At 38.5% G+C, this 13872-nt stretch overlaps 2 protein-coding genes across 5 annotated transcripts; both read left to right on the forward strand.

Annotated features, from left to right (window-relative positions):
* Nucleotides 1-4098: 4098 nt before the first annotated feature.
* prps1b (phosphoribosyl pyrophosphate synthetase 1B) lies at nt 4099-8563 on the forward strand. Of its 2 annotated transcripts, none has more exons than XM_026330029.1 (7): nt 4099-4419; nt 4850-5039; nt 5659-5757; nt 5990-6114; nt 6321-6494; nt 7295-7454; nt 7857-8563. In XM_026330029.1, the coding sequence occupies exons 1-7, from the start codon at nt 4298-4300 to the stop codon at nt 7947-7949; spliced, it is 963 nt and encodes a 320-aa protein (XP_026185814.1). In that variant the 5' UTR covers nt 4099-4297; the 3' UTR covers nt 7950-8563. The 2 variants fall into 2 exon arrangements, with proteins under 2 accessions (XP_026185814.1, XP_026185815.1); XM_026330030.1 differs by having other exon boundaries at nt 4850-5033.
* Nucleotides 8564-10730: 2167 nt separating this feature from the next.
* LOC113144187 (solute carrier family 25 member 53-like) lies at nt 10731-13771 on the forward strand. Of its 3 annotated transcripts, none has more exons than XM_026330031.1 (2): nt 10731-10793; nt 11573-13771. In XM_026330031.1, the coding sequence occupies exon 2, from the start codon at nt 11891-11893 to the stop codon at nt 12788-12790; it is 900 nt and encodes a 299-aa protein (XP_026185816.1). In that variant the 5' UTR covers nt 10731-10793; nt 11573-11890; the 3' UTR covers nt 12791-13771. The 3 variants fall into 3 exon arrangements, with proteins under 3 accessions (XP_026185816.1, XP_026185817.1, XP_026185818.1); XM_026330032.1 differs by having other exon boundaries at nt 10740-10793; nt 11820-13771; XM_026330033.1 differs by having other exon boundaries at nt 10758-10832; nt 11820-13771.
* Nucleotides 13772-13872: the final 101 nt, after the last annotated feature.

The following is a 13872-nucleotide window of genomic DNA, read 5'->3' on the forward strand; positions in this document are numbered from 1 at the left end:
TATTCAAATTCATTATTTATTTATTGTTTACATTTTTTTTACAAAACATGCAATGAATCATCCTCAGTATAAATTGCAATGCAGCTGTTCCATCCCATGTTTACAGGCCCTAAGGTAGCCTTGTGGATCTTGTTTGAAAAACATAAAGATACACCAAACTAATGCACAATGGAATAAGAACCCTATAACAGACTGGGTGATACAGGGCTAATCACCTGATATAAATATTCACAATAAACATGAATCATTATAGTATAAGATTTTGTATGTACTATATATTTGAGTTGTGTCTACTTAGCAAATAATATAAAGTTTGTGAAGAAAAAAGGTGAAGAATATATTTGAAATGTGCTGACTTAAGAGAAATATAAAAATTATAATAAACAGAAATATATGTATGCTCTGGACAAAAATATTTCAGAGATCTCATCAAGTAGCGACTTCTGTAAATTGCATAGTCCAAAGCGTTGGTTGGTTAGATGGTGATGTATTTGTTTGTTGAAATTTTTAACTGTTTTAAAGCAAAATGGAGATCTGTTGACAATGTCTGATGTGTGTAAGTTCCAGTGTTGGTAAATGAAAACCACTGAAACACAAGTATGACATATTAAACTATATTGATTGACAGAGGCCCATTCTCTTACTATAACAGTGCAGGTATGAAACACACCTGCTCAGGGCAGACGATGTAGCAGAGACCTAAGTCATAGTCTAATCCACTGTACAGCCATGAGTGTTGGCACCTCGCTCAGCTGTAGAGAAACAACACCCGCAATGTAACCATTAAACGCACAAAGTGTATTTTAAACCCTTGCTGATCCATGGCTCAATTACATCTTACTTGTGGTGAATCATAGTTTTAAATATAGCCATCCACTTGCAAGTAAGCTTTTCACTAGGATTTTGCACAACCTCTGAAATTAGCTCTGAAGTTGAAATGTGTCCTTTAATGTATGATTCAGTGTTTTTATTCACTTTGCTGCTGAAACCACTCACTTGAGTCAGCACCATCAGTTTTACATCTTTCATCTCCTGAAAGCTAAGGTTTACCTGTTCCTTTGTTTTTAATCCAGATTTTCAGATACAATATAAACAAATTTGCTTTCTATGTGCTGTTACACATTGTGCAATCTAGCAAGTATATACGAAACACACAAAGTAGTTTTCTATGTATTTTAATAAAACTAACACATTTCCTGTCTGAAATCTCCTTTGTGTCTCATCCTCTTGTTATTCCTGGAAATGCATCACAGAGGGTTGATAGTTATGCTAATCTTACATGTATATTGGACATACTGTTAAAAGAAAATGTTGTGAATAAGAAACGAAATGCAATATTCTCACGGTACTCCAGTGAACCTTGATTTAAGGTATTTAACTAAACTACTTTTAGAATACTAAATGCCACATAGTGCATAAACTGTAGTTTAGAAGAAACTTGCAAATGTTAAATATTTCCCAAACAATTAAGTTATGAATTAATGACGATGCTTATTTAATTGCAGTTAATGCTTTCTATCCAAGTTATGTCTTTTCTGTGTTTAATAAGAAAACTAGTTATTAATGAACAGTAGTGTGATTACACTTTTCTTGGTTTCAAATCAAATCTGTGGGATTTACAAACATTTTCTTTTAACAGTTTTTCCTCCACTGTTGATGTCGCATTTTCCATAACCATATGCATGTTTTCCCTTACGTATTTAGACTTTCAGGGGCAGGTACTTTGATGGTTGAAGGTGATGGTACTGTTTGCACAGATGATTTTCCAGGTTTAAGGTAAAAAACAAAAAAATTTAAAAATCAATAAACAGGCAAAAATGAAAGGCCACTGTGGCAATATGCTAATGTTTTGTAAATGATGGAAATGTACTCTTCTACACTGTTAATGTAAATACCAAGATAAAACATTTGAGAAACACTTTTAAAACATTACTTGTAAAATTAAGGTTTATCCCAACTCTTCACTATTTTGTAAAAAGGAAAAGATAAATCATGTCTGTAAGTTAATTATTTATAGTAGTAATGTAACATAGATAATAGCAAAACATATATTTTAAAGAGTATATTATAAGTATAAAGCATGGGACATGTTTATTTTTATATACAAAAATATTAGACAATGTTCTCTCATCAGCACTTGAACATTTTAACATTATAATAAAAAATTTCTGTGGTTGTCATTGTTTGGTTGCTTTGGTAAAGTGTGGATTTGTCTGTGTTTCATTCACATGATGAGCCCACCATGGCTTAATCCATTGTTTCTTTATGTGCACTTATTTATTTCTGGCTTTATTTACTGTCAATGATCCTGTCGTCACTGTGGTCTTCTGTCTGTGTACAAAATTATCTCATGTTTTAAGAGCAATAAAGTGTATTACATAAACTCTTTCAGAGAATCTGAAGATGACATTGCATGCAGGAAACTTGCAGTAGTGACAGTGTCTATCAGAATGACTTCAAAAAACTGAGTTCATGTGGACGACTAATGAACTGGAATAGTCTCATGCAGCTTCCAGCGGGTTTTTACCGCTGTAGTTGCTTCGTCCATTAGCAGATGAAAGCTGAGGTAACCACCAGTCAGGAGAGCCAAACACATTCCCGTAAGGGTATGGTATATTATTAAACTGGCAACAAGAAACATAATCCAGCAACAGCCATCTGTGGATGTTAGGCATCTACAGTGTACCACTCATAATTTAATACACTCTTTTATCATCAGCATACAGTAATATACCGCTGTCACAGTTAATAGGTTTTATTCACAGTAGGCATTTTGTCATGTTACAGTAGAAAAAGCACAGGTCTTAATATTAACATTAATGATTAATGATTTAGTTACGTCTGTTTCAGGGTCCTGAGATTGTACATTCTGACACGAAAACCTGAATAAAACAGAGCCATTAGTAACAGTAATAGTAACAATGAAGTAATAATTTTATCAATAACACTACATAGTCAAAATACACGAAAAAGAACTTCACTATTAAACTAACTGTGCTCTTACCTTAACGTTATGTCATTCTTACCTTCTCCGTCAGCTGCATTCATGGTGAAGCACACATTATATTCCTTAGGGTTGTCATGCTGGGTCCTGATGGGAGAGCCAGGCACTTGCCAAGTGTCTCTGCCAAAACTTTTTAAACTGATTCAGTATTAATGATGGTACAAAGGGATTTTTTTAGCTTCTGAATCTAGAGTGTCAACAGGCCAAATAAAATTCTGTATCATATCCAACATCAGAAGTCTTAAATAGGCCTAATATAGACATTACTGAAGCCTTCATAAGCACTGGGGTGTCCTCCACATGCCAGGAAAGTAAACAACACTATAACGAATTTTTAAATGTCATCATTATTGGATGCTTATAATATTCTTAATGGTCAATTTTAAAGTTTCGTATCGATTCAGATAGGAAAATCACATATTATTCAAAAGCTATTGAAATACTGTAGCTCTCTTTCAGTAAGCTCAATTCAGAGCAACAAATAACTAAAAATATCAAATCAATTAAAAACTTGGTCTAATTCAAAATATAAAATCATGCTGAGAACATCAGGGACATAAAGGAAAAAAATCTATCAAGCTGTCGAGCCTTTCAGGGGGCCCACCGGCTAAATACGAATGTCCATCGTCCAGATGTATGTCCAAAAACCTCATGTGTTGCATGTCATTTCCTGTGTTTGGTATGTGCAGGTCTACTACATGAAAAGCTCTCATAATTACACCTGACAGCCCAACCACCGTGGGATTAACACCGGCAAGTCTGCGAGTCTGCAAGTCCGGTGAAAGCCTGACATTTGGATTCATCCGCGCTCACTAGTGAAGTTTCCGTGTAAATCAAGGACATTGATTTACATGAAAAATAAACTCACATTTTTTTAATGTGTTATAAAGAATAAAATGAAAAATCCTTATAGATAGCTGAAGCCCGGTTTTCATGCCCTACAATGTTGCATCTGACTTCTGCGCTCAGTTAAACTGCTTTACTTTGCAGATGTAATCGCTGACTGTCGGGAAGACTTTCCATCACCTCGCTCGCTCATGTGAGCCTCTGTATGACGTCATGTCGGCAGTACGTAAGTAAATGCGTGCGCGCCGCCTCGGGGGGAAGAGTCGTACGCGTGATGAGTGGGACATAATGGTGGATAGGTAGGGAGCACACGTTAGCTCGGCAAGAGTCTTATCAACTGTTGATCAATATCCGCTCGTTGCTTTGGCTTCTTCGACCGCTTCTGACTCGACAGCTGCTCGCTGCCGTTGCACGATCGGACTGAACGACGCCCTGGACCGCGGGAAAATGCCGAATATAAAGATATTCAGCGGTAGCTCACATCCGGATCTGTCACAGAAAATAGCAGACCGTCTCGGTCTGGAGCTGGGAAAGGTTGTTACGAAAAAATTTAGCAACCAGGAAACATGGTGAGTTGTTGTGGAGCTGATGGGGCTTGGAATCAAAGCTGGTGTAAATACGCAAATGTTGTAGCCTAGCGACATGTACTTAATTAGAAACGTGGTGTCATGGTAAAATTGCCGCGCAATGTTGTTGGGAATTTGTAGTCCATGCTAACTTACAACGTGCTAAGTCTGAGCAACAAAAAAATAGTGAATAAAAATAATAAATAGTTGGCTCAATAAATTGACATCAAAATGTCATATGATCCTGAGCTTTTTTCTGCTTCTCTATTGTGTGTGTGTGTGTGTGTGTTTTTTTTTTTAAACATTTGTTCAGATCACTTCACACATTACCTTAGACACAAGCCATTGTTTACTCTGTCTCTTCTATCCCCTGCTTGTCATGGTGTGTTAGCTCCAATGTACAAAGTGCTGTTTGTCTTGTCACCTCTGGCAGTGTGGAGATCGGGGAGAGTGTTCGTGGGGAAGATGTCTACATTGTGCAAAGTGGCTGTGGGGAGATCAATGACAATCTGATGGAGCTGCTGATTATGATCAACGCCTGCAAGATTGCCTCGGCCTCCAGGGTCACCGCTGTCATCCCCTGCTTCCCGTATGCCCGGCAAGACAAGAAGGACAAGGTGGGGGTGAGGGATAACTGTCTAATTACTTCTGTCATGCCATTTGCCATTCAGCATCATGACAAGAAGCCTGCAGCCACATCAGTCCTCAGCCTCTCGACAAGGCATATTTGCTTCATTTATTTCTCTATCCCTCATTTTGTATGCTTTGCTCAATATCATTGCTCCTTGTGTAGTTATTTGCCTATTTCCTCTCATCTCAACATTTGAAAATGTGTAGCAATGGTGAAATGCTTTGCAGCTATAATTATTGAATATAAACTTGTATTAATAAAAAGAACTTGGCGATCTTTTGATATTGTAATGCATGTGTTTGTTTATATAGTGTATTTTTCTTGTATTAATAGCCATGTAACAAATGTTAATTTTGTGTGCTATGTCTTTAGCATCCATATATACACCTAGTGGTGATTTTTGCATCTTCCCTACACAAGTATATGTTAAATACTAAGCGAAAGTATGGTTCATCATAAAAAATAAATTAATTTATGTCTGAAGTGTAGAAGATTTCACAGATGTAATTTTACTGAATACTAAGCTCTCAGTCAAGTGTTATTTTTAGAAACAGGCCATGCTTTCCATTGCACTTATTCCATGTGACTAATGGGATCTGTTTTCATTGCAGAGCCGTGCCCCTATCTCTGCCAAGTTGGTGGCCAACATGCTGTCCGTGTCAGGCGCAGATCATATCATCACTATGGACTTGCACGCCTCACAGATACAGGTGACACACAAGAAAACCAGGGCTGAACAAATGTGCATTATCTTCTCTCCTGCCATTATTTATTCTTTATATACTTTTATATATTCTAAATGTATGTGGCAGATTTTGGCAAACATGCCTGTCATAGCTTTATGTTTACACAGAGGTCAGCAAAATTAGACATGATCTATTGGTTGTTCCACAGGTATTATATGTTTTCAGCTTCATATATGCCTGTGTTATCATTTTCTAGGGATTCTTTGATATTCCCGTTGATAACTTGTATGCAGAGCCGGCTGTGCTGAAATGGATCAAGGAGAACATCCTTGAATGGAAAAACTGCATCATTGTCTCACCTGACGCAGGAGGAGCCAAGAGGTATGCTGAGTGCACTTCCCTTAGGTGTTCTGCCTTTGAGCATACCTTAACTTTGCTCTACCTACTGTAGAATTTACTTGAGAATAAACTTTCTTTATTATTGGTTTAACTTATCACTAACTCTAATTTCTTGTGTACGATTACAATTTAATACACTATGATGTGCACCAGCTCCAGCTAATTGACATTGTACTTTGCCTTTACAGGGTCACCTCAATAGCAGACAGGTTGAATGTGGACTTTGCTCTTATCCATAAGGAGAGGAAAAAGGCAAACGAGGTGGACCGCATGGTTCTCGTCGGAGATGTGACTGATCGAGTTGCCATTCTAGTCGATGATATGGCTGACACATGTGGTACAATCTGCCATGCTGCTGACAAGTAAGCCTCCTTACCTACCTTTCTGTTACTGGCATAAATTGACCTTTGACCTCAGACAACAAACACGGTATTTCTAAGCTGATAAAACAAACAGTCATTGTCTTTATTTAACACACCCATTAAACATACAAAGTGAACGTGCAAAAAGTGAAGGGAACAATGTTTTAATAACTGGTCTAACCGCCTTTGACAGCAATAACCTCAAGCAAACACTTCTTTTAGCTGTGGCTAAGACCCGCACAACATTCTGGAGCACTTTTGGACCATTCTTTACAGATTTACTTCAGCTCTTAGGATGTCTGCTGTGAACAGCTCTCTCAAGGACATTTCACAGCATCTCTATTACCTTAAGATTTAGGCTACTCCAGTAGGCAGGTTTTGCACCTCCGAAGCCATTCTGTAGTAGAATTACTTCAATGTTTAGGATCATTGTCCTGCTGCATCACCCAGTTTCTTCTGAACTGCAGTTTGTGGACAGTCACCCTGATATTATCATGTTGGATGTCTTGATAAATTTAGGAATTCATTCAATCAAGCAGTCCAGGTCCAGAGGCAGCAAAGCATCCCCATATTACACTGACTGTTTTTATAGGTTAAGGTAATTCTAAACTACACCTTCATTAGTAACTAAACATTTAGTAACATCAGAAGCCCATTACTTTTTATACCATCACTTTTTATGTTTAATGGCTGTGTTGAATAAAGACATTAATGATCATAACTGTTTGTGTTGTATCAGCTTCATTATGAGCTTCAACATCCGTATATGTGTAATGCATTATACTGTTTCTGTCCCTCAGACTAATTTCTGCTGGTGCCACTAAGGTGTATGCCATCCTAACCCATGGCATCTTCTCTGGCCCAGCTATCTCACGCATCAACAACGCCTGCTTTGAAGCTGTTGTCGTCACCAATACAATCCCTCAGGAAGAGAAGATGAAACATTGTCCCAAAATACAGGTGAGGATACAGCATTTGCTTTGGTTTTATTAAGGTTGCAATTGATTATGATTTTATTTTTTTTCAAAACATGAAAATTTTCAGTAGTGTTGGTATTGAATGTCAAGCAGAAAATGACATCACTATAGCAAACATGAGCAGGCTTATGTTACTGCAGTGTTCCTACTGGCGATGTGATTACAAACAGAAAAAAGGCTCTTAGTTCTCAGGTCAGTTCCTCGGTGGGGTAATTCAGAGAACTAAGTTCTTAGAACTCTTTGGTTCGAAAGCACCTAAATTCTCTGGATGAGAAGCTAGTGTGTTTAAAAACTTGTATTTTTACTTGCAAATGGTCATTAATATTCTGTCAGCAAACAAATCAGTCAGGTTTTCTTCACAACGTCTCATTTTCTCTGCCTCCAGGTTATTGACATCTCCATGATCCTTGCAGAGGCCATCCGTAGAACTCACAACGGCGAGTCTGTGTCATACCTGTTCAGTCATGTCCCCTTGTAACAAATGGTGTCTACCATCATTTGTGTGCCGTTCCACCATATAAGAGGGAATTCCTGAACCCAAACACAGCCATTAGCCAAAATGTTAACTAACTGGGGGGAAAAAAAGAACTGTCATGTCTGTTACTAATACTGACGCCACTCACCAAGTCCCTTCGCTCTTGAGCAGTGTCCTTTCATAGGGCACCAAAGCAATTGCAAGCAACAACTTTAGGCCAGCGTATATATTGTACATGGATAAATAAGTGTTTATCCACTGTGAATTTTGTGTCCAGATCATAACATTTAGATACAGAGTTTCCCCTGACCATTTCTTCACTAATCATTTCAATCCATCATCAAGGAGCTTATATAAATATCTCTGGCAGAATCCGCTGGTCAGGAGAAGCATCTGGCATATAAAGCTGTTACAGTGTTTGTTTTTGTTTTTGTTTTGTTTTTTTTTGTTTAAAATGAATGACTGTAGTTTTTCATGTTGCTCTTATATCCTCTGCTGTTTGAAAGATTATAATTAATGAAGTGAATGTGCATTGAACTAGTTTACAGTGCCACTAAAGCTCCACTCAACCAAGTGTGCCTCAACAGTCTGAAATAAAATTACTTTTTTCTTCAGTCTTATCCCCTCCCCTTCATGTTTTGCTGTTTATTTACTCACTTTATGAAGAGCTTTAACGTGTTTTATCAGGCCACAGAAGATGTTTTAGGATCTTTCAACTCTTGAGGTGCCCTCATTGAGTGGGGTTTGCCTGGTTCCCAGGGGTTTTCTTGTAAGGTTCTGTGTTGAAGATATTTCTATAGAGATGCTGATGGGTTTTTAGCTTGGGGTCTCTGCAGGCTGGAGCTTCCATCAGAAATGTTGACCCGCTTTGTTTTGTTTTTGTATGTCTGGAGGAAGGATTGTCATCAATGTGCATATCCTAAACTTCTATGTTTACTTTTTCAGTAGGGGAATGCACCACTTACCTGAAGATGCATTCTTAAGAAAATTAAATACACATAAAATCTTAAAAATGGCATTTGTTTTTATTGTCTATGCATTACTTGTTCTGTCCTATTCCATGATTAGCAGCAAGTACGTGAATTTTAAGTGAATACACATAGAGTATAAAGAATAAGTTACATACAGTTATCCGTAGTCTCAGATAGTAGAGATGCCATCTTCACCAGGGTGTTGATGTGACAGGTTCTGGAAGGTACTAGGAAACTCCACTCTCTCCACTGGGCTCCTGTTGATTGTGAGTGGCTGGTATTTCCTTTCCTGCTTCATACTGAACTCCACTACCAACTCCTTTGACTTTCTAACATTCAAGAGGAGATTATTGCTCTGGCACCATGTCTCCAGGTTCTTGATCTCCTCTAGGTAGGCCATTTCATTGTCAAAGATCAGGCCACCACAGCAGTGTCATCAGCAAACTTAATGGAGGTGGATCTGTAAGTGGCCATACAGTCATAAGTGTACAAGTGCAGCAGGAGGCTCAGAACACAACCCTGGGGGACTCCAGTGCTAAGGGTGAGGGAGGATAAGATGTGTGTGCCCACTCGTACTGCTTGTGGTCTGTCCATCAGGAAGTTGCGGACCCACTGACAGAGACAAGGTTCTCCAACCAACTGACCAGTCTCTCAACCTGGAATCAATCGGACATCTGATGGTGTTGTGTGATAAGAATCTAAAACATCTAAAGTGCCTAAAACCTCTCCACAGTATTGTATATTTTGGTTAATGTGTTTTCTTACATTTTGTTTGGTGCTAGTAAATTTTGTAATAAAAGTGCTACTACATAAAAAAGTTCATTTCTAGCCCTGTATGGCATTATACATTGGTATTGTATCATACCACACTATATTGTGGTACGTATCGTTTCTTGAATTCCTTAATGATACCCATCCCTACATCAATGTCTTTTATTGTCCAAAGTTGCATGTGCTAGCCAGCATCCTCGGATCCATGATATATTTATCCATGCTTTCTCCTGGAGCCTGATTTCGTGCTAAAGATCGATACCTTTCCACTGTCTCATTCACCATGGAGTTACAGTGTTCATCAAATTTTGCCATCGTGTCTCTTACTGTCTGTGCTCGTTGGTGTTGGTGTCTCTGCCTCGCTCCTCAATGAGGTAGTACAAGAGCTTCACTTCTGCTTTTTCCACCGCGTCCGGCATCACTAATTCAATGTAGAGTAAAAATTCATCCTTCGATGTTTTCCATGACTTGGGAAATTAGTGGAATCCATACACACTGTGGTGGCAGCTTTAATCCTCCAATTGGTGTCGCTGCACAATGTTGACATTTAAGATATCTGTGATGTATTTATGACTAGTCCCAACTGTAATTTAAGATATCTACAATGACATTTTGACTATCCATGATGTGAATTTTTAGCTATCTACAATTACATTTTGATTAGTCAAAAGTTGAATTACAGATATCTTTAATGGACTTTTGACTAGTCATAATTCCAATTAAATATATGTGTAATTTAACCCATGTATGAGATATCTTAAATATATTTTTCATCACTATAAGAGGATGAAAATAGGTAGAAAGACTCAATCTTAACATGAGATACTGATCAACTTCTAAAAACTAAACATTTACTAACAACAAATCTCTAGAAAATTACAAGTGCTTGCAAAAGTCAAACCAAACACAATATTAGGAATACTGTAAAGGACAAAGCTGTAAAGGACAGATCTAACAATGAATACTGAACATGTCTGGCCTCTAAGAATATACCACCCTCTCTTCTGGTCACGTGATGAGCTGACAAGTTCATGTGACCATGCTTGGATCTACTGTGCATAACGCTGAAGCTGCCCGTTTCCTGAGAGACTGATGTGATATATATGTAAGACGTTTGTCTTTAAAGATTATTTTATACTATGTGGTGAGTGAAGATATTTGAATAGGATATTTGTGCATGTATGGAATTGTTTTCAAACAATATTTCACCTGTAGGCCTACATATATTTAGGCAATATTTTCAAATTTTAACCAACCAGGAAGAACACCAGGGCAGCGAATTCCTCTCTTTGTTTTCTTGAAATGTGTCGGGTTTTGTGAAGTGGGGGAGTCAACATAATATTCTATATCGTATAGGCGTATTTGGACTAAATATTTTGGTCAATAATTGAAACATTTTCTTAAAGAAAAGCTTGATCTTTAACCTTCAACCTGACAAATAAATAATGAAGAAGGTTTACGTGACTAGACTGCCCTGACATTAATTATTCAAATAATTAAGTTTGTATTTGGTGTTTTCAGTGACTTATGATCCCAAAATGTCTAAAAACCTGGCAACAATCGTGATGACAATGTAAGTAAAAGGAAAATCACAGGAGAAGGGAAAGTAAAAGGAAAGTTAGCTTGTGAATTACTAAGTATGTATATAAACTGGTGAATTTACTCATTAACCTATGTACCGTTTTTTTTTTTGATTGATGGGAGAAGCAACCAATCACCGAGCACGTAGTGACGTAGCCCGCTTTGACCAATAGTTATTCCAGAAGAGGCGGGCCAATAACGGACACCGGCAGATTAGCGGTTAGCGCTTTGTTGTGTTGCTGCCGATGCACATCCTCCTGACAGCATATGACAGCCGTATGTTTTTATGTCTTATATGAATAGAAACCAGAAGATAACCCGTTGCCATCGTTACTGGACGAAGTATCATAAATTTGCACTCTCCACGTGCTGGACACCTGTGCTGCCTTCAGTTTCAAACAGTGAATGGAGGAAAATTAAATTAGATACTATAGTTTACATTGTCTGTTTTTGCTGCCTTTTGAAACCGTACTGGCTAAGTAAATGTTTGTGTGATTTTTCACCGACTGATCTTTTCTAATTATTTATTTTTTTATTTCTTGATTTCCAGTATCGGGGTAATTGTCCTGGATCAATCCAAGCCAGAAGGGAGTTTTAATTTCATTTTTGCTGAGCTCAGTAATGGCAGGAAGTACTAATGGCAAGCAAGATGAACAGGCTCTTAGGGATCCAGTGGTTCATTTCCGAAGCTACTTGTACGGAGGAACCTCCGGCTTACTGTCCACCATCCCCACCCTTATCGTCTTCCCTGTTTACAAGACTGTTTTTCGTCAACAAATCCACAACACCACAGTTCACCAGGCAGTGGGACAGCTCTACAGAGAGGGATTTGTAAAGCTCTACAGGGGTGTGGCCCCACCGTTACTGATGAGGACACTAAATGGTACACTGCTCTTTGGCATGCAGGACACCCTTCTCTGCCAGCTCTCCCTGTCATCCCAGAATGTCATCCCCATCTCTGCTCTACCTGCCCTGGCTGGGATGGGTGCAGGTGTTGTAGAAGCTCTGGTGTTTACCCCATTTGAACGTGTCCAAAATGTGTTGCAGAATGGTCAGAATGACCGACATCTACCTACCTTGAAAAGTGTTCTCATCAGGCTGAAGTCACAGGGAGCGGTCTCAGGGTACTACAGAGGCTTCCTGCCTATCACAGCCCGCAACACATTAGGCAGCGCCCTCTACTTTGGGTTAAAGGGGCCCATGTGTTCTTTTGTGGCAGGACAGGGACTCTCTCCAGTGGCCTCCTCCTTCGTCTCAGGGACGCTGACCTCCATGGCGATCAGCTTGACTCTCTACCCTCTATCTGTGCTAGTGGCAAACATGCAGACCCAGGTGGGAGGTGAGGTGAAAGGAGTAATGGCCTGTTGGAGAATGCTGTGGAAATCTCGTCAGCAGAGTGTGGCTCTGCTATACAGAGGAGGATCACTGGTTATTCTGAGATCATGTATCACATGGGGAATCACAACTGCTATCTATGACAAGCATGTGAGACCTTCAGAGAAACTGGACAATAAAAAATAGAGACAGAATCCATTCCCACTTTGTGCAGCTGCCTAAACCAATCAACAGCCAGTGAAGCAACTATAAGGACATGATCCATCACCTGGTTCTAACCAATAAATACTGTAAATGTTGTGTGTCAGGATACATAGACAAGAGGCAGTGCCAGGATGTGAACCTCCGTCTCTGAGGTGCTGGGCAGATATTTATTAAGAACCAAACTTGTTTGTGCACTAGTCATAATAATATGGTGCTGGTGAATCACAGGTGCTTCTAATTTTGTAGTCTTCACCTTTTTTATTTATCAAAGTTAATTTGAAAAGTTCTAGGTTTGTAAAAACAGTTGTCTAAAATCTGCTGCAGCTTGGGAGGAGCCATTTCCTCTTTTTTTAATATTTCTGAGCTTGTTTTTGTCTTTAATAACACAATAAAAAGTAGAAATGACTTGATTATCCTGGCAGGGCTGTCTCAACTTTTATGACATAAACCCTGTGTTACACACTGGGGACATAGATTTTGGAAGACCTGGATATTTACCACACATAGAGGATGTAACAAAACATGTAGGGAAATAGGATCCATCATTTTCAGAGTTTGAGCCATATTAGTGACTTAAAGTCAGGATGTTTAAGGTGAATTGTCAACATGTTATTTAATGACAGGTATTTTATCAAATAAAACACTGGAGCAAAGAATTTAATAGTCAGTGACTGAGGGGTTAGCAGCGGTTAGAATCTGCTGGCTACCTGGGACCTTTGTGTGGGAAGATTGCATGTTCTTCCCCTGGCTGCATGGGTATCTGTTGACATGCAGGTTAGCTCAGTTGGAAAATGAAATTGCACTATGAAACTGTGTCAAGAATGAATAAATACATCTATCCTTCACAATGTAGTTGTTTAAGTAAAGTATGAGTTTTAATGTGAATGTAAAATGCCAAATTTCTTGCCTTTAATCCCAACACATACATTGAAATATGATACAGAATAAGGTATTAATAACTATGGTAGAATACAGTCTGCAAACATGTATTAATAAACGTATCTCATCAGACATGCATTGGAGTTGTTTCTGTTATGTATTTGCTCTTCATACGCAGTACTTGT

This window comes from Mastacembelus armatus, chromosome 10 (assembly GCF_900324485.2).
Source record: "Mastacembelus armatus chromosome 10, fMasArm1.2, whole genome shotgun sequence".
NCBI lineage: Eukaryota > Metazoa > Chordata > Actinopteri > Synbranchiformes > Mastacembelidae > Mastacembelus > Mastacembelus armatus.

Coding starts and splice junctions, on each gene's coding strand:
- prps1b (XM_026330029.1), top strand. CDS start 4,298: ATGCCGAATATAAAGATATTCAGCGGTAGCTCACATCCGGATCTGTCA. Junction 5,040..5,658: donor ACAAGAAGGACAAGGTGGGG/GTGAGGGATAAC, acceptor TTTTCATTGCAG/AGCCGTGCCCCTATCTCTGC. Junction 7,455..7,856: donor AACATTGTCCCAAAATACAG/GTGAGGATACAG, acceptor CTCTGCCTCCAG/GTTATTGACATCTCCATGAT.
- LOC113144187 (XM_026330031.1), top strand. CDS start 11,891: ATGGCAGGAAGTACTAATGGCAAGCAAGATGAACAGGCTCTTAGGGAT.